Source organism: Parus major, chromosome 1A (assembly GCF_001522545.3).
Source record: "Parus major isolate Abel chromosome 1A, Parus_major1.1, whole genome shotgun sequence".
Classification (NCBI taxonomy): domain Eukaryota; kingdom Metazoa; phylum Chordata; class Aves; order Passeriformes; family Paridae; genus Parus; species Parus major.
Genome location: NC_031773.1, coordinates 67,740,924 through 67,760,677, shown reverse-complemented (window position 1 = coordinate 67,760,677; position 19,754 = coordinate 67,740,924). Strand labels below are relative to the sequence as shown.

Sequence of the window (19,754 nt, the reverse complement as noted above, 5' to 3'; positions counted from 1 at the left end):
ACAGGTGCCTGTAACCCTAAACTCTCCTCTAACTGCCTGGCAGGAGAGGGAGGAGGGGAACCTGCAAATCCACAGATGATGCACACACAAACAAGGCCCTGCTGAAACTCATTTTTCCTTCTCCTATACAAAAAAAGATGGGGGGAAAAAACCTCCTTGATTTTGTATAAAAGGCAACAAGCTGGGCATAGACATCCCACCCAGGACACAAACCCCACTATGGTACTCTACCTGTCACTGACAGCCAGGTGGTTTGACTGTAGCTTTTCTGGTTTCTAGAAACTGTTATCCAGGAGCACAGGCAAACACGCTGCTTTCCTGTGTAGCACGAGACATTGCCCTGCTGCGTAGCTGCTTCAAGCACGAGAGGGACCCTTCCAGCTTTAAGACAATTTAAGCTGCTACCATTCAAGGAAAGATGGAAAAACAGCATCATTCTGACTTGGCAACAAGTATCCATCTGACAGTTCGGTTCAGCAGCCCAAACAGTCTCAGGCTCTCCTCCCGAGCACTGCAGCTCCTACATTTGCAGCGCTGCGCCGGCTGTGCTGCTCCATGACCCTACATAGCAGGAGGAGGGTGCTGGGGTGATGGGTGCAGCTGGCCAGCTGCACTTGACGTCACCCAGCAGCAGAATGTCCCCACACAGCATCTGAGCTGCACCAGGAGCCTGCCTGACTGCCAGCCAGAGAAACAGAGGCAGGAGCTGATGCTGCCCGTGACCAGGTCAGCCACCAAGATTCCACCTATGCCCGGCAGAAGCGTCTCTCATCTCCACGAAGATTACTCTGTTTCAGAATGATTTAATTTTGCTTGTTAACTAATAGCCGGTAAAATAGGTAATTGTTCCTGGCCTGAAGTTAAACAATCCTGTTACTGAGTGTTATTTGCAGGTCAGAGAGCTGCGAGAGGTTTGGCCTTCAAGGCACCACACTGTCCCCTCTAGGAAGAGGGGTGAAGTACAAAAACATTCTACCATGCCTTACGGAGAAATTAATTTAACCTATAATTATTGTTATTACAAGGCTGTTTGTCCACCTTGTCTTCTTACACAACCACACACTGCAACTCATACGGAGCTGCTGTTTAGAGCAACTCCTACTTCTCCCTGACCCTTCCCAGCCTCTAACACAACTGCATCAGTGTTGCAGCTCTGTCTTTCCATAGGTCTTTATTCATCAGGCGCATCCGCAGGGAAACAGGATCTGACTCACTCCCCACCTGAAACAACAGCCCCTCTCCAAAAGCTGCTTCCGTGACCACAACACCTCCTGCAAACATCACCAGGGCAATGCTGGGCTGCCCTTCTAAGGGACAGAACATCACTGCCTGTGCCCCATGAAAGAAATCCTCCAACAGCATCTTTGCATAGCGCACTCACCTTGTTTTTGTGCTGTCTCACTCCTTTTCTGAGTCTCAGTGAGGAGCATCCAAGCCAGTGTGAGTCTTTTTCAAAGTTGATTCCTTATCCATATTTGGGAATTTGTGCTGGGCACTAGCTGGTACGAGGCACGTTCTTCCCACAGTGCACTTTGGGACTTGTAGTTCCCAAAAAGGAATGCTGCTTTCCAAATTGCAAACACCGAGCAAAAGAAAGAGAAGTCTGAAACGCCTTTATCTCTGCCTTTGCTTGCTGCTGGGCCCTTCCTTTCACATGTTTCTGTGCGGTGGTTTCACCTTAGCCAGCCAGAATCCTTCGGGAATCTCTTCCACAGCTAAGGGCGGTGTGCCAACCCCTTGGATGCGCCGCTGTGTAAAAGCTGCTCCTGTTGCCGAGAGGGGCAGGTGCGTGGTCCTGCCTCCGGGAAACAGCTACCTAGAGAAACAGAGCTCTGATCAACCTTTTAATCAGATTCCCCACACTGAAAAGGCATAGAAAATCCCCTTTAAAAGATGTGTTTCACTATGCGGCGTGTTTTGTATCAGCCCGTTTGGTTTTGTTTTTTTTTTAAATTACATAATCATAGTGGGGGGACAGATAAATGTGTTGGTTGTTTAAAAAGGCTGCGAGAGAAATCAATCCCGTCTCTCCTGTAGAGATCCCTTTTTGAAGAGCGTTTGAGGCAATTACCTCGTAACCAAGACACCCTGTTGTTTTTAAACAACAACCGGAGGAGAACGCCAATCTCTGCCTGCAGGGCACTGCTGGAGACGCTGTCATTACACCCCAACTCCATTAACAGCGTGATGTGCTTAAACCTGCGGGCACGGGGTGCCTGAGGAGAGGTGCCCGGAGGAGGAGGCGGCCGAGAGCGGAGAGCATCCATCCCCCGGCCGGGCGGGATCCAGCCCCGGCTCCCGGGAGAGGAGAACCGGGACACTCCCGGGGCTGGGCTGACTCCCGGCGGCCGCGGGGAGAACAGCCGAGGCGGGCTCGGCCCCTTTCCCTGGGCGGCCACAGGAGGGAGGAGATGAAGGAAGCGTGTTTTGTCAGGGACGGGCAGCGATGTCGGTCCCACAGAGCCCGCTTTGCACCGCTGATCCCCGCAGGGTCACGGCGGGGGTCAGGCTGGAAGCGAGCACAGCGGGTCATCAGCTCCCTGCTCCGCCAGGGTCACTGCCGAGCACACGGGATTGCATCCAGGCCATTCTGGAATATCTCCATGAAGGGACACTGCACACCTGCTCTGGCCAAGCCGTTTCAGTGCGAGCTCACCGCACACTGAAGTTCTTCCCCCTGCCCAGGCGGAATTTATTGTGCGTCAGTTTCTGCCGCTTGCCTCTTGTCCTACTGCTCGGTACCACAGAGCAGAACCTGCCTTTATCTTCTAAGCTCCTCCCTTTAGGTATTTATCCACATTACAGAGATTCCCTCTCAGTCGTCTCTTCCCAAGGCTGAACAGACCCAGCTCCCTCAGCCTCCGCGGCCCTCCTGCAGCAGGGCCTACACATCCCGGCGGCCCGCGGGATGCTCCGGGGCGGCCCTTCCGCTGCCGGGCGGCTCCAGCCCGGCTTTCCGGTGCCTGCCCGAGCGGCTCGGAGCCGAGCCGGACCCCGGCGGGGGCGGTGGCGGCGCTGGAGCCGGAGGCTGAGGCAGAGCCGTGCGGGGCCGGGGAGAGCCCTCCCGCCGGGGCCATGAGGGGCGAGCCGCCCGCCTGGGCCCCGGGGGCGGCGCAGGCGGCCGCGCTGCTGGAGGAGGCGGCGGATCTGCTGGTGCTGCACCGAGACTTCGCCGCCGCCGTGGAGCGGTGTGAGGCGGGCTGCGACAGCCTGGGACCCGGCCCCGGCCCTGGCCCCGGCCCTGGCCCCGAGAGGTGCGAACGGCGGGAACGGGGAAGCTGCTCGGTGCTGCATCAGCGCCCGGCTGCCTTCGAACTTCAGCCTGCGCTGCTTTGGGGTTTCTTTTATCCCTGTCGGTATTAACGCGTTTCATTGTGTTTGAGGGAGGTGGGGTGTGCCCAGCAGCCTTCCCTTCGTTCTCTCAGAGGTACAGTCACAGTGTGTATCCTCGGAGGTCGAATTGACCTTTTTATAGGGGATAAGTAGAGGGGAAGCAGAGAGCTGTGGGGTACCTGGGATGCACTGAAGCTCACTGGAAGGGATACAAGGGGAAATGTGGTTGTAAGAAGCACTTATTTAGGTGTCTGTTCCTTACCAGTTTTGCAGAAGTGAAATGCTCCCTTTGTGTTGTGGGGATTCAGGCGCTGGCCGAGATGAACCGGTGGAGAGAAGTTCTGTCTTGGGTGCTGCAGTATTACCATGTACCTGAACATCTGCCTCCAAAAGTTCTGGAACTGTGGTGAGTTTCTGTCTCTTGCTGTCAGATGTACACACAGGGCTTGCGTTAGGTTTAACTGCAGGCCAGGCTTGGGTATTACATGATGTTTTCACTTTGTGTGGTGTAAGTGAGATCTGGGACAGGCCTGTTCTTGACCTGTGTGTGCTGGAGCATGCCTGCAGGATTGCTTCATGGCGATCAAGTCCAAAAGAGGTGATGCTGAGAGAGTAACATCGATAGCTGCACCTGTTGTCTGCCTCAGAATTCTCTGTGTGTGTTGATGTAGACCCTGATTTGTTCCTTCATGAGAGCTGCGTGTGGGTTGTAGCTCTGACAAAGACTTTGTGTTTTCTCCTGCTTCTCCCTTGCATTCCAGCATCCTGTTGTACAGCAAAGTGCGAGAGCCGCAGGTGATGCTGGAGGTTGGCAGCAGCTGGCTGAGAGCCTGTGCCAACCAGAGCCTGCCCGAGTTCGGGGCGCTGCTGGAGCTGTACCTGGAGCAGGTGCTGCTGCCTCTGGGGCGCTTTGAGGGCGCGGAGGAGCTGGTGCGGGGCTGTGCCACGTTGGACAGCGAGCGGCAGCTGGCGTTCCTTGGCACCGTCCGCGAGAGCCGCCGCCGCTGGGCTCAGCGCGAAGAGACACGCTCGGCTGCTGAGGAGCAGCAAGACCCGGCCACAGAAACTGTTCTGGGTGGGCTTTCCCTCTGTTGTTTGTGCTCTTCTTTTTATGGTTTCATTTCAAGCTGGTCCCTTGCTGGCGAAGGGTAGCAGCTATTAAGAATATTGCTGTGAGGAAGTCCTGTTGTGTATCACAGCAGGAATTAAAGAACTTAGTGATACCTTTGCTGAGAATTGCGAGGCATATTTAGTCTCTGCCAACATCAGGAGATAACAATTAATGTCCAGGATCAAAAGCACTGTGGAGGTTTTGGTTGGTTTTTTTTTTAAGGTAAAAAAGGAAAACTAAGATTACCTGGCAATACGTTTTGTTGGCTCTGTGTACAATTTACTTCATTTCCATTTACAGTTGAGTCCAAGTAGAACAATGCCTGTCTAGCATTTTAAAGTACTGCTCCTTCTCCAGAACTGTAAATAATTTGATGTTTTCTCCCAGGACAGAAGCTGGCACTACTGTGGTATAAGATCATATAGCAGTAAAGTAGATGCCTAAAAAAGAAGTAGAATGAAGTGTATTACAAAATTGTACTGTTTCTCTGTTGTATAAAAAACCAAACCCAGCTCAGCTCTCATGCAGACTTCCAGTATCTTAGTTTTTTATTGTCTATATCTGTGTGATTACTTTTTAAACTTTACCTTGCCCTAACAGCCTTTCTGTTCTTGTTTTCCAGGAGTGCTGTCCCAAAAGCTCCTGACCATGTTGACGTTGCTGCGTAGAGCAATGAGGTCCATGTCAAATCACTTCTATTTACTTCCTTACAAGAAGATGCTCTTGGCTACTTTTTTGCTGTACCTGGTGGTGGTGAGATTAGACCCAGGTACATGATTAAGATTTCCAATTTTTCAAATTTCATTGTGCTTATGGAAAAGAAATTATTTGCTTGTATTAAGTATGGTGAATGTCTCAGGGAGACACAAAGTCTGGGTGACTAGGTACTTAGTTTGTCTAATGTTTCCAGTTGCAGTCCATGTAGAAAGATGAAGCTCCACAAATGCCAGTTTTCTGAAAACTCTTTCCAGCAGACAAGGTACAGACTGTGAGAGGCAGGCAGAGCTGTCCTAAACTCAGCCTTTTCCTCACTGGAGGAAGGAAGAGAGCTGGGTTTTTATTAACTCTAGTTGAGGGTAGTTCTTTCTTAATATGTTTAGTGTATGTTAGTTTTACCTAGTTAGTTTTACTAAGCTGGTTTTACCTTTTTGTTCTGCTTTGCAGCTTCTCCCACATCACTGCCATTCATTTACAAGCTGGTCCAGCTCTTCAGACAGGCTTGGGCAGCCGTGCTTTCTCCAATCCACAGGCCTCCAATTCGAGACTAAGTGTCTTCCTCCACTAAAGGTGTCACCTTTGTCTTGGGGATGTTACCAGGCTCTTCAGGGACTGGTGAAATCTGAGATGACCACCTGTGGACTCCTGGAATTTCTCCAGACAGGGAATGGTGGTGTATGAATTTTGAAGCCACAGCAAGTTTTCCTGACATTTTGCTTGGTCCCGTCCAACACTAGGGTAAAGCCACTCCTTCCCTATCTGCAACTGAATAAGAATCCTCCTTTTAATCCTCTTTTTCAAGCTTTTCCAACACTTTGCTTTGGATGTGTCTCTTGAGCGAGGGTTGTGTAGCCAGTTATGAACTGTGGAAGAAGTTCTCATCCTTGCAAATGCTGAGCAGTTCTCTGAACAAGTGCAACAGTGTTCCTGGAGGTATGACTGTTGAAGGCAGCAGAGTACCAGTGATTAGGGAAATATTCTGTTTTGCCTGAAGACATCTGAAAAGCCCAGTTCCTGCAGCATGGGGTTTAGGACAAGCACATGGAAGAAAAACACTGGAGATAGTAAAGCCTATTACACTTTGAAAGCCATTGTTTCTCTTGTGACTGATGCCTCTTTGGACAGGCACACTGGATTTTAGTCATATTTAAGCCAGAAAGATGGAGTGGTGGGCCACAAAGACTGTTGTGCTGTACCTCTTAATGCTGTACTCTTCTTAAATGCAAATTACAGCACTTGGTGCTTGCTTGATGCATAGTCATTCCTAGAAGCACTTGGTGGTGGTGGTAAGGCAATAGAGTTATTTTTTAAAATTATATTCTATGTTATTGTCTAGTTGAACAACTCAAGTTGTTGCTTTGTTTTACTCTTTCCCTACCTCTTGCTTTGTTCACATAGATGTCAAAAAGTCTCTCTGTATATCTAGAATTGCTCCCCAAGTCCCCAGTACCCAAAGCCCTAGGTTAGATAGTAATTCAGTAATGCTCTGTCATTCAGAACAGAAGTTTAGTTTTTATAGAAAAAGATGCTTCTCTGACATCACAAGGTCTTCCCCAGATCAGTGGAAAGAAAATTGTACATCTGCAGGTCTGTCACCAGACCAACTCCATTTCTAACCACCTGGGGCAGAAACTGGAGGTTTGGGGTAGAACATGAATTTCTCCTGCATCCATTCACCCATTTCTCATCAATTGGCAAGAGGTCAATTCCAAGGAGAGATCCCAGTGTGGTGTCTGGCAGCAGTAGTGCCCTTTGTCTCTAGCAATAACTATACTCCAAGCTGGTGGCTGTTCCTGTTTTCTTCACACAAATGGGTGTGTTGGTACCCTCAGACTGTGTGGGATCTGTTGCTTTGCTCCCTACTGGGGCACTTTGCAAACAGTCTCATCTTCACTACTAAAAATAGTTGTCTGTTTCATCTAAAATTATCCCAAAAAGAGCTACTCTCCAGCATTATTGTCAGACAAACTCAGGCAGGTTATTCTTGAGTGCAGTAACAACCTTGCCTAGTTGTCTCCAGAGATTTTAAAACCCAGACCAATCCCAGATCCCTCCCCAAAGATTTTGTCTCTGCCAGGACTCTGCACCAGGTTAAGTAGCACATAGCTTTTCCATATAAAAAAGTAATTTCTTACAGCCTCTGCACACACAGGGAGGAACAGCCTTTGGTATTGCTAAATGGTTCCTGAAACCAACACTTGATGTGAAATCAGGTAGAGTGAAACACAAAAGCTCTGTCTGGAGCTGAGCTCTTCCAAGAAATGACCAGGATGAATCTTCTGCCCCCCTGCTTTGCAAGGCCTCAGGTTAAGTCCTTTGTAAGCCAGTTAATGAAATGACAAACTTCACTGTGAAGTCAGGCCAAATTCTTACCAAAGTAACTGTTAGGTAATGAACACTTTTTGCTGTAGTCTTCTGGCATCATTTTTAGTTGGATGGCAGAGATGCTGTTTTGGAGGTTGGTTTGGACCAGTGGTTTCAGCAGACTATTCACAGTTTTTAGAATGCTGTTAAGTGTCATTTACCAGGATTTTTAACATTCAACTTTATTTTAAGTGTAGGTTGGAAATGTTAACTTTATTGGGGTACTACTGATTTAGAATTTATATTGTTTTTAAGTCATCATGAGAGAGCAAGAAGGCAGAAATAAGCTATCAGGGTTTTTTGGTTTTTTTTTTTTTTGCAATTAATACTAAAGCTGCAGTATCTAATTTTTATAATAAAATGACTACTGATTGACCTCTTTGTAGAGTTGCTTGTTTGTGCTGTGATTGAGGGTATGAAAAAAATTGTGTTTATTCTATTGATACACTACAAAGTATATCACAGTCTTGCAGAATAGTTTCACATTGTTTCATAGTTTCAGCAGAGATTGAATTAAGTCAAGAGCGTTTTGGGTGTGGATCTGATGAGATCTAATCCACTGATGATGTTGGTAGGGTGTAAATCTGCATTTTGGGATGTCCAAGACCAATACTACCAAGAATAAAATACCTGGTATTCATCATTATTAGATGAATGTATCTTCACATTAGAACTAACTATAGTTCTGACTTTGTTGTATTAGGAGAGAAGCTCTACAAATAAAAATCCATAGCACAGTTCTCTGTTTCAGGGATAATGCCTGAAAACCAGTATTTTATCAGTGTAGCAATGTTATACAGGTACTTAATTATTAGACTTGAGAAGTTCAGAAATCCTGAAAGGAAATGCTGCTGGTTTGCCCAGCAGGTGGCAACAGAATAACAGAAAACAGTTCTACAGGGAATGCAAAGTCAGTGTTTAAATCTTCATTCACTGTCTGAGGAAGGAATTACAATGTGTGGGAAATGCAAATGCTTACAGGTCCCAAATTAAAAGGAAAAGAGGATTTTATGTGATCACCTAAGAACTTATTAAGAGTGCACTGTTCTGTAAAATGGCATAATAGCATTCTAAAATAATCCATGTTTCTGACACTGTTGGTGAGTCATTCAGGCAACCAGCCTGTTAGGAGGGAGGGATGTACATCCAGCTGACTGTCCTTCATTTGCCTCTTGGTGTATTTCCATCTCCAGCATATTTGCCCAGCATACTGAGCTGGGGGAAGAAGGAGAAAGGGGAAGACATTCAGAGGGATGGTGTTTGTCTTCCCAAGCCAGTGATGGAGCCCTGCTGTCCTGGTTGTAGCTGAACACCTGCCTGCCCATGGGAAGTGGTGAATCCACTCCTTGGTTTGCTTTGCTTGTGGGCACAACTTTGGCTTTGTGTGCTAAACTATACCTCAACCCAAGGTTCTTTTTCTTCTGGTTCAGTGCTCAGTTGCCAGCTGGAGTTAAACCAGTACAATGGTACTTCTGCGTTCTAGGTTATTCCAAAATGCCATTTTCAGAGATATGAAAATGTGAGAGTATTCCTTAGTCTCAAAGCAATGACCTGATGGTTTTCTGAAGAACTCTGAGATTCAGTTTAAGCAAAGCAGCAGATGGAAATTATCATGGAAATTCTTTGTTAAAAAACAACTATGGCTCCAAAAATTATGGCTCTGTAGCTTTTCCCAGCCAAAAGCAAAGAGTAATGGTTTGCAGGTTTATGTAAAGAGCAGCAAAATGAAGACTATACCAAAGTGAGTTTATAAAAACCAATATGAACTATTTCTCACTCTTAAAATGCAGGTGTTAAAGGGGATTCTTCTATGCTGATTGTTCTGTCACTGTTGGCAATCTGTTAATATCAACATGTCAGAGTAGACTAACCTACATTTTAGGAATTGTCTATTTAATGTCTGCTGATTAAACATCATCATAAACAGTACCTTTATAAAGTCTGGGGATACATAACACAGATTCAATGATCAAGTGTGCCTTCCTCTTTGTTACCCAGGAGCTGCATCAAAGTGAGGATTTCTCTATTGAGAGAAGCTGCTGTTTCCAGTGGGGAATTAATGCAGAAGGAGCAAAAGGGTGGAGGTGACTGCACCAATTTGGTGTCAGAATTTTGGGGTGATGCCTCCAGACCTGTCCTGCAATAAACACTGCAATAAGAATCAAATCTTTTCCTGTTGTTTGGGAAGAGTAGTGAGAGTCTGTACTGAAAGCTGTCCCATCCTGCTGACAGCCTGGATGACTGCACATGGAAAGAGAAGTAATAGGAGTAAATTGAAATGTTAGTAGAGAAGCCAGGAGATCATTTAGAAGCACTAACAGAGCACACTTAAGAATGATAATTATATTTACTTTCCAGATCTCTGTTTTTCTTCTATCCTTCTCCTTTCCATTCATTTGCTCTCTTACACCTTCTGTGCTGGAACTGAGGTGTGATTTTCAGCTACAGCAGTACGTGTTGGCAGAACAGGGACCTGGCATGTTGCAGGTGACCTAAAACCCCGAGGTCTGAGAAAGCACAGTGTACAACGTGCCACATGGCCACACTCCAAATGAATGAGCATGTCAACGCTGTCTGCACTGAGCTGGAAGCCTGGGGTGTGTCAGGCCAGCCTGTGAGGGAGGATTTGCACAGGAGGAGTGTTGGAGGCAGCAGGGTGACCTCTTCCCCCAGCGCTGTGACGCTGAAGCGCAGCAGCAGGTGCCGGGTGCCGGGCCAGGGGTTCCTCCTGCCCTGCAGCCCAGAGCCAGGCTCCGGCACAGAGCTGCCACCAGCCATCCCAAAGGGATCCCAAAGGGAGGGAAACACCTCTGGAGGCACCATGGTAAGGGGATGGGGAGCACTGAGCACACGGGGGCTGGGAGGGCCGTGGGCGAGGGAAGGCAGTGGGCTCTGCTGTTGTCCTGACCTCACGCACCGCTCACCACGTGAGGAGATGGGAAAGGAGTGCAGAAAATCTCACTGAGGCATTACAGCATTACATTTTCTTCAGAGAGTCCCTAATTAGTGGAATTACAAGATCAATTAGATGTGGAGTCTCAGCTGTTTGGTACTTTCTTCTTGTGACCACATTTTCTCAACAGTGGTTTGTTTTTGTATGAATAATTAGGACTTATCTACTTGAGATCCTTTAGCCAAAGACAGAGTTTAGCTCCTTGTCCTGGTGTGTATGTCTTGGTTTTCTACTTTTATAAGCTTGTGAATCATGGCTACATGGATAATATATAAATGTATGTGTCAAAAGTTTCTTTATTTTTCTATTGCATTTGTTTGAGAAAAGTAACATTTTCATCTACTCAAAAATAAAGCAACTATGAAAAATCAAAAAAATAAATAAAATGGGTTTTGTATATAGTCTAGTGAAAAAAATCAACAAAAAATTACATTTTTTCAGTTTCTGGAATCTCTTAGAAATTAATTCTATTTCCTTTAAATTGCTCTCCTTCTTGTGTTTTACAAAAATGAAGCCTTCTCCTGAAAATGAAAAAAACCCTCCATAATAAATGAAAAGCAATATTGCTACAAGACATTTCCAGTGACAGATCCTTTTTTTAGATATATTTTTTTGGAAATAAACAACAAAAAAAGTTAGTTATTTTTGTGTCTGTTTAAAATTAATTTAACCCCAATGGCTGTACTATCCATAGCTGTATAGGGTATGCATGTGTGTTTCTGGAGTCCATGAATCCTTTTATATACGTATGCATTTAAGTAAATTAATTAAGTTAATTTAAGAAAAAATGCCCTTTAAGTGTTGGGGGTTTGTCATAAATTTGTAGAAATCTCTCAAAACCTCTTAGAATGTGAAAGAAACCATATCACCTTGTACCCCAGTATATCTCTAGCACTGAGTCTAATTTTGGTGCAGAGGAAGAACTGTGTTACTTTCTGCCAGCTCATCTTGCAGGCAAAATACTTCCACAGGCTTCCCCAGACCTAGGGAAGTGAGAGTGTTTGTGGAACAGCTGGAAGACTAAAGTCTGCCTTTTGCAGTAAATACTGCAATATTTAATATTAAATATTATTATTGAATATTATTATTAAATATTATTACTCCTGGAGCCAGGTATTAGCTTGTTTTTTTAAAGCTGTCCCAGGTTTAGTTTTGCAAAGGATCTGGTCTGTTCTACTGTTTCTTTGTTGGATCTGTCCTGGTGCATTAGTGGTGGGATGTGAAACATGAGTTTGGAATAGGCTCCAAATTAAAATATCACATAAAGATCAGCTTACTCTGACTGTGACGCTGAAGAAGGCCCACTCTCTTCCCTACTGAAAGTCTGGCATCTATTTTAATGCTGTTTACTATGCAAAATCAGAAACCTCTTTTTCACTGTCTTCTCTCTTTGGTAGAATATTTCCAAATTACTCCTGGGGTAGGAGAAGATGAAATGGCTCAAAAATCAGGGTTGAGATATGGTTTCAAACTAGTGCAGCTGAAAACTCAGTCTGAAAAATCTTCAACCACAGTCCTGTATGAAGCTTTACAATATTAACTCCCTAAGGCAGCAATAACTTGTTCTATCTGTGAAAAAGCAGACCTGAAGAAGTGAGCAAAACATCTTTTTAGGTTTAAAATATTTCTTGACTTGTAATTGTAGTTTTGCTTAAAAAGATCTTTTTAAAAGCCAGCTGGGCTCACTGCTGTGTTTGAAAAGAAAAGAAACCCTAATTTTTCTTACAGATTCACACTGGGATTTGAAAGAAAAGGCAGGAAAGTCAGCATTAATTGAATTCTCTAAGCCCAAATATGCCTTCAGTGTCTCCTGGGTAATCCTCCAGATTGCAACACACTCACTCATAAAGCCCCTTGTCACTAAAATAACTCTGAGACTTTTGCACAGCTCAGTTGAGAAAAAACAGGGTTGTGCAAGTACTCTTGAGAACATGTGCATTTGCAGGGGCAGCAGCTTAGAAATGAGTACTGAAAAGAAATAATTTATTTCATTGAATGAAAGATTTAAATTGAGCTTTCATGCTCATTTGAGCTTCTGGGGATGACTAGCTGGGGCAGTGGTGACTTTTGAAATTCTAGCTGCTTCTGAAAAAATGTCTTCAGTTATCATTCTTAATTAAGAATATATGTTAATTTGTGAAGAAAACTGCTCCAGAGATGTTGCTGATCACACATTGCAACTGAAAATTTAGTTTTTGGGGAAGATACATTTCATTCTCAGGTCACAGAATGATTTTGCTAGGTAAGCAGTTACAGAATTTGATTTAAAAAAAAATTAAAATTAACTGGTCAAATCTAATAGTGCCATTGGTTATCTCTAAATGCAATATTACAAAACAAGAATGAGTGAGGACTGTCCTCTGCCCTTAAAGCCAGGCTGGCTTCATATCTGGGCATCTCAATTCTCCTTCCCTCTCCAAAGCCTGGCAGTGGTCACTGAGCTGCTCACAATTTTGACGAGTTGTTTTCTGCATGGTGCCCAAGCATTGTCTGGAAAAATATTAACTGGCCTAAGCCAAAACTGTGCCAGTTTTTTGAATTGTCAATCAGCACTGGAGATCACAGGCCAGTGTTCTGTACTATGACCTGACTCTTTTTTGCTCCCTAGCATAGACAAGGTCCTGAGTATCACAAAATCAGAGCTCAGGCAGCTTGAATTGCTTCAAAGCAGAAACTGAATCTGAAAAAATCCACATGCCTAAAACCACTCTCTCCTCAAAAAAATGCCTTTCAGTGCAGACAGTGTTGCAATTTTTGGGACTAACCCACAAGTATTTCCTTCATAATTCTGTTTGTGAACTTATGAAACCCAGCACTGTGGCCTTCAAGCTCCTGTACTTTTAAGCATACAGGATTTTGGAGCAATGGACTCCTGCCTGCTTTAGTCTGGGGTTACAGTTTTCTCTTCCTGGCTTCCACAGAAGCAATGCTGGAAATCATGGAAATACAATATACTGCAATGGCACTGCCTGACAAGAAATGGAGCCGTGGTGTAAAATCAATGGCTGCTCAGGAGCTGGAAGGAATGTTTGTTTTGACCGAGAAAATCTGAAATCATTTCCTTAGGTGAAAGCAGCTCTTCCAAGTTTCTACACCAGCCTGCTATCACAGGGTAGAAGGATCAAAAGACATCACCTGCCTTGGGTTACGTAAGGGTGAAGGATGCCACATGGCTGTGTCAGGTTCCAGCCAGGAGTAAAAATAAACTAAACTGGGATGTGCTCCTCAGCAGCGCCAATCCAGGAAGGAAGGTGGGGTTTGTGTGATTGAAACTAAGTTTTCCTGACTTAATTTTCCTGACTGTTTTAATATAGTTCTATAGTACAGCACACAGATCTCAATTTATTAAAGAACTGTCCCAGTATCCGGCGTGTGCAGTCTCATTGTGGTCGTGGTGCTGAACAACCAAATGAACAGCTGACAGTAACAATTCACTGATTTTTCTGAAAAGCAACACAGTGGGAAAATGTAACCACCAGGAATCAGGAGAGCTAAGGTACACTGTTTTTCCTGACCCTGCCTCTTCTCTCTCCCCTCAGCGTGAGTGCATCTCTGTTCACGTTGGCCAGGCTGGAGTGCAGATAGGAAATGCGTGCTGGGAACTCTTCTGCCTGGAGCACGGCATTCAGCCCGACGGCACCTTCAAGGACCTGCAAAACAAACTCAGCTCTGATGACTCTTTCACCACGTTTTTCAACGAAACAGGCACTGGGAAGCATGTGCCACGGGCTGTGATGGTGGACTTGGAACCAACTGTGGTAGGTCAGTAGAGAAATAAACCTGCAGAACGAAGATGAGATTGCTTTCCCTTGTATCACCAAGGTGTGCAACCAGTCTTCACTGGAACAAAGCAACCCTTTGTACCTCAAACTGCCACTAGATAGCATAAAATTAATTTTATCGTGACAGAGGATGCCAGATTTTGCCACAGGTGTTACAAACACAGGAACAGGAGGATCCCCAGCAGTTTAACAGCTGGTACATGGGGTGTGTACAATCTTCTCTTTACATCCATATTCAACTTTTGGATTTGTTTATCAGGACATTTTTGCCATTCAAATTCCACTTTTCTTCAGTTTGGATTCAAAGTGGGAGCCTGATTGCCTCCCTCCAGTTTTAGAGGGATGTCAGAAAATTGGAACACCTGAATTTCTTCACACATTTTTTTTATTTTTAATGGGGACCTGTGGGTGCAGGCTGTACTTGTCACCAACAAGCTCATGAGAGGACAAGTAGCTGGATTGAAGATGCACCATAAATCAGTCAAAAGCAACAATAAAAAAATGCTGTGGAGACATTTCCCTTCTCCATCAGCATCTGTCTTTTGGCATCACATGAACTCCTGTGGCTCAGAGCATGCGCTGATGCCAACAACAACCAGAATTTGTTGGCACTGGAGCATATTCTTACAATTTCCTCTTTCTTCTTCAGATGAAGTACGGGCTGGCACCTTCCGGGAGCTTTTTCATCCAGAGCAGCTGATCACTGGAAAGGAAGATGCAGCCAATAACTACGCCCGTGGCCACTACACCATTGGCAAGGAAAGCATCGATACGGTGCTGGATCGCGTCCGTAAACTGGTAAATCCCAGCGGTTTTGAAGCAGCAGTTTGGACTCTGCAGAGGAAAGAAGGGCAGAACTAACAGCTTGTTAATTTTAGATGATATCAGTGGGTCAGAAAAGAGATTGCAAGTCATACAGATGATATCCTGGACGTGGTGCAAAAGAGAGAACAGTAGTTCACTTCCCAGCTGCATGCCTCCAGCCATCTTTATGAAGTGGTTCTGAATATGTAATTTTTAATTATTAGCACAGCCCTACAGCACCAATGCTGATACTGAAGGGTGGATTATGCAGTTGTAGATTGCTGGTTTCAGCTAGAATAACAGAGCAGTGTGAAGTTCAGAGAGAGAGGCTATCACACTGTATTAGGAATGGTGAGGAGTACCACGACTTGCTCAGCTGCATTCTCCAAGAGAGCAAAGTTTATTATTCTTAATCTTCTTTTATACACATGTTTGAGAAGGTCTGAGAGGTAAAACTCTCCTTGGCCATTAAAGCAACACATCACCAGCATTGGTTAAGTGGAACACCACCCCTTGACTAAACAACACCTGCAGATTGCTGTCCTTTACCAAGGATTGTTTGGATGCTTTCTCAGGCCACACTGAGAAGCCTGTGTGACTTAGTTTCACACAGGATCTGTTCTCCCTGCCAGCTTTCAGCATCCATAACAGGCCTGGACAGATCCCTATGTCACAAGCTCAGACAGTGAGGAAAGCAAAGGCTGGAATTATCACCAGCCTTTTCCCAGGAAACCTTGATGTAAAATCTATGCTGTATTCTGCCTATGACTGCTCACTCCTTCAGCTCAGGATAAGCTCACGTAGCAAAGTCTTTCCCACCTTTTCCACCTGCTGCTGTTTCATTTTCTCATTTGCTTTCCAGGCTGATGCCTGTTCTGGGCTGCAAGGATTCCTGATCTTCCACAGCTTTGGTGGCGGCACTGGCTCTGGATTTACCTCCTTGCTGATGGAACGCCTCTCTGTGGATTATGGAAAGAAGTCCAAACTGGAGTTTGCCATCTACCCAGCCCCTCAGGTCTCCACCGCTGTGGTGGAACCCTACAACTCCATCCTGACCACGCACACCACACTGGAGCACTCGGACTGTGCCTTCATGGTGGACAACGAGGCCATCTACGACATCTGTCGCCGCAACCTGGACATCGAGCGCCCCACCTACACCAACCTGAACCGCCTCATCAGCCAGATCGTGTCCTCCATCACCGCCTCTCTGCGCTTCGACGGAGCCCTGAATGTCGACCTGACCGAGTTCCAGACCAACCTGGTGCCCTATCCCCGCATCCACTTCCCGCTGGCCACCTACGCCCCGGTCATCTCTGCTGAGAAGGCTTATCACGAGCAGCTCTCGGTGGCCGAGATCACCAACGCCTGCTTCGAGCCCAACAACCAGATGGTGAAGTGTGACCCGAGGCACGGCAAGTACATGGCGTGCTGCGTGCTCTACCGCGGCGACGTGGTGCCCAAGGACGTCAACGTCGCCATCGCTGCCATCAAGACCAAGAGATCCATCCAGTTTGTCGACTGGTGTCCAACAGGCTTCAAGGTGAGTAGGGCTGCCACGAGCTTCTCTTTGGTGTTTAAAATGCAGGTTCAGCCTAGCAGAAAACTTGTATTTGAGTCTTTCTGTTTCTTCTGTTTCCACCTGAACATGGGGGAATATAGATATTTCCCAATGATCATAAGAAGGAAGCATTTTTACAGAATGTGCCTTTTCTCCTTTGGACATCCCATTGACACAGGCTCTTAGATATTGAAATAAGTGGAAATTCAAAGTGTGTACAGGTTAAAATTGAAAGAAGTTTTAATTTCAGACCTGACCTTTGAAACAAATCAATAAGTGTTGCTTCTGAGGCACAATCTAAAATTGAGGAAATACCAAAACTGATAAAATTAATAAAGGAGATGCTGATATTAGGGAATCTCTTAGTTAACCTAGAATTTTATACAGCTTCTCCACACTGGCTACACAGCAGTGTTGGGAAACATTTTCAACGATACAGACATTAACAGTGGAAAAACATTTGTCATACAAACAGCTCCTGCAGCAATGTCAGCTTTCCACTGGGAACCAACATTTTGTGTTACGTTCTACAGAGTGTCATGGCAAAACTCTGTGTTCAGTACTGAGTAGCTCTTAAAAAAGCCACAAACTCATCAGTGTACATGAAACAGCAGAATAGTACAGGTATTAAAGTGAGTGTGCATCACGGTATTTGACATTTGGAATGGCACCACTCTACCCCAGCACCTGTAACTTCACTCGCATTTCTTCATCTCTCTGACTGCCTCCTGCTGCTCTACAGCCTTCTCTCACATTCCCCTTTCCAGGTTGGCATCAACTACCAGCCTCCTACGGTGGTTCCTGGTGGAGACCTGGCCCAAGTGCAGCGGGCAGTCTGCATGCTGAGCAACACCACGGCCATCGCCGAGGCTTGGGCAAGGCTGGACCACAAGTTTGACCTGATGTACGCCAAGAGAGCTTTTGTGCACTGGTACGTGGGTGAGGGCATGGAGGAGGGAGAGTTTGCAGAGGCCAGAGAGGACCTGGCTGCCCTGGAAAAGGACTATGAAGAAGTGGGAACTGACTCTTTTGAAGAAGAGAATGATGTGGAGTAATTTTAAAATACATTTTGTTCCTGGTGAGCATGGAATTGTCTCTGTGTCACTGTGCTGCATGTGTCAACAATTAGGTTTTCAGTACATTGTAAACATAAATTTAGGAGAATTCATACAGTGACATTTTTGTTCCATAAATGACAGGCAAATTATCCTGTAAGATATCATCAGCTGTATTAATGCCACTCCCGGTGATGTAAAAAGACTTTTTCTCCCTTGCACACTAAATGTGAACCTCTTTAAACTTTAATGTACATGGTAAACTCATTACATTCCATGTATGTCATCCCAAAAAGCTGCAGAACCCTGCACAAGAGCAACAGAGCCAACAGGAACACCACAGACACCTCCTAAGCCGGGATTCTCTGGAATCCCCTCTCTGGGATATTTGAAAAGTCCTGGCAATCAGGTGAAGTCCCAGGGGAGTGGAAAAAAGGAAACATTGTCCCCATTGTTAAAAAGGGTGGAAAGGAGAGCCCTGGTGACTGCCAAGCTGTTGGCCTCACCTCTGTGCCTGGGAAATTCGTGGAAGAAGTCCTCCCAGAAGCTGTGCTAAGGCATATGGAGGGCAGATTTAATTGGATGCTCATGGATAAATTAATTTGGCACTTATGCATGAAGTACCTAGGTGCTCATGCATAAATTATTTGGGAATTTATTAACACCTCTGTGCAACAAATGGGATGTTGTCTTACTTTTTGATCAACTTCTCCTACATGCAAATGTGATCCTCCTTGCTCATTTCAGAATCTAGATTTTTTTATGATGTTAATACAGAATTCCCTTCAAGAAGGACCTGCCTATAAAAAGTAACACAATTCTTAGAAATAACCAAGTTGCCTTTTTTCAGGACTGTGAACTTCCAGACCTGAAAAATCTCATTTCTGGGACTGATTCTGCCAGATTTTCTCACAAAAATGAAGGCAACATCTCACCTTTGTTGCACAGTTGTGTTCATAAGTTCCCGATTAATTAATGCATGATTGCTAATTACCTCACATTTCCCACCCTTTCCCCCTTATATTTCTTACTCTTTTCCCACTTTGTGTTTCCTGCCCTTTTTTTTCTCTTTCTTCTCCTCACACTTCCTGCCATTTTTTCCTCTCTATTTTTCTGCCTTTTCCCCCCTCTGTTTAAATAATTCAAACGTTGGAAAAATGCATTTTTTCCCCTCAATTAAACTTTAAATAATGGAAAAGACAAGTTTTCCTTTAACTGATACCCTTAAAATCACAGGTGAAGGGGGATCCCCTCCAATTTAAACACAGACAATAGTGGAAAATTACATTTCCCCTCAACTTAAACCACTTTTCCCTCAAACTCCTTTTTTCTGGGGTCACTGGGGCACGTTACGAGGGACTGGGGGCACTGGGCAGGGGACTAGAGGCCCTGGGATGGGACTGGGATGATGAAATAGAAAAGAGAAAGAAAAAGGATCTCCCTACACCCCCAGACACTGCCCCACCTGCTCAGGGGTGCCACCCTCCCTCCTCATCCTCATCTTCACTGACCCCACCTGGGGCTGTCCTGCCCCTCCTCATCCTCACTGACCCCACCTGGGGCTGTCCTGCCCCTCCTCATCCTCACTGACCCCCCTGGGCTGTGATTTCCCCCCTTCCCGAAGGCTGTTCCGCTCTCACCCTGGCCATCAGCCCGATGATTTATTTTATTTGGGAGGGCACTCAGCACTCAGCTGCTCTCTCTCAGCAGCCAAGGCACTTTCTGGAGCTTTTTGGACATCAGAAAAGCCGTGGCAATTATCAGGGGCTGGCAGATTTTGTCCGAGGGACGCTCCACACGATGCTCAGCAGCACTTGGGTTTGGGCACCCAAACACTGCACATTTCAGCCTGAGCCATCCCTTCAGCTGAGCCCATGGTCTGGGCTCACACTTCTGCCTGACCCCTGCTCCAGGTGTGGCTGAGCTCTGCAGGCAAAGCTGAAAATGTTCTTAAGAGCTAAAAGTCCTCCTAACTGAGCCCCCAGGCTCTCACAGGGGTCATTTCCAAAACCTGTTTCGGCTGCTTCACCAACTTCCACCTGGCAGATTTAACCTGCAGCGTCCTTCTGCACTT

The 19,754-nt window shown here is 45.7% G+C and overlaps 3 protein-coding genes across 3 annotated transcripts in view; 2 read left to right on the top strand and 1 right to left on the bottom strand.

Annotated features, from left to right (window-relative positions):
• The window catches only part of MICAL3 (microtubule associated monooxygenase, calponin and LIM domain containing 3), a 170,329-nt gene extending 168,793 nt beyond the window's left edge, over nt 1–1,536 (bottom strand). The window contains exon 1 of the mRNA XM_019006602.2: nt 1,382–1,536. The gene's annotated coding sequence lies outside the window, so the exon portion shown is untranslated. The remainder of the gene's footprint in view (nt 1–1,381) is intronic.
• Nucleotides 1,537–2,955: 1,419 nt separating this feature from the next.
• On the top strand, nt 2,956–7,900 carry PEX26 (peroxisomal biogenesis factor 26). The gene is made up of 5 exons (XM_015628969.3): nt 2,956–3,254; nt 3,599–3,739; nt 4,095–4,408; nt 5,067–5,213; nt 5,609–7,900. The coding sequence occupies exons 1-5, from the start codon at nt 3,076–3,078 to the stop codon at nt 5,710–5,712; spliced, it is 885 nt and encodes a 294-aa protein (XP_015484455.1). The 5' UTR covers nt 2,956–3,075; the 3' UTR covers nt 5,713–7,900.
• A 2,416-nt stretch (nt 7,901–10,316) lies between these two features.
• TUBA8 (tubulin alpha 8) lies at nt 10,317–17,715 on the top strand. Its single transcript, XM_015628967.2, has 5 exons — nt 10,317–10,349; nt 14,018–14,240; nt 14,910–15,058; nt 15,927–16,607; nt 17,393–17,715. The coding sequence occupies exons 1-5, from the start codon at nt 10,347–10,349 to the stop codon at nt 17,678–17,680; spliced, it is 1,344 nt and encodes a 447-aa protein (XP_015484453.1). The 5' UTR covers nt 10,317–10,346; the 3' UTR covers nt 17,681–17,715.
• The last annotated feature ends 2,039 nt before the right edge of the window (nt 17,716–19,754 follow it).

What these genes read in the sequence shown, in the direction of transcription:
- PEX26 (XM_015628969.3), top strand. Translation starts at nt 3,076, where the DNA reads ATGAGGGGCGAGCCGCCCGCCTGGGCCCCGGGGGCGGCGCAGGCGGCC. An exon ending in CCCGGCCCTGGCCCCGAGAG is followed by an intron (nt 3,255 to 3,598) that starts GTGCGAACGGCG and finishes GTTCCTTACCAG; the next exon opens with TTTTGCAGAAGTGAAATGCT. An exon ending in CCAAAAGTTCTGGAACTGTG is followed by an intron (nt 3,740 to 4,094) that starts GTGAGTTTCTGT and finishes CTTGCATTCCAG; the next exon opens with CATCCTGTTGTACAGCAAAG.
- TUBA8 (XM_015628967.2), top strand. An exon ending in CTTGGAACCAACTGTGGTAG is followed by an intron (nt 14,241 to 14,909) that starts GTCAGTAGAGAA and finishes TTTCTTCTTCAG; the next exon opens with ATGAAGTACGGGCTGGCACC. An exon ending in GGTGTCCAACAGGCTTCAAG is followed by an intron (nt 16,608 to 17,392) that starts GTGAGTAGGGCT and finishes TCCCCTTTCCAG; the next exon opens with GTTGGCATCAACTACCAGCC.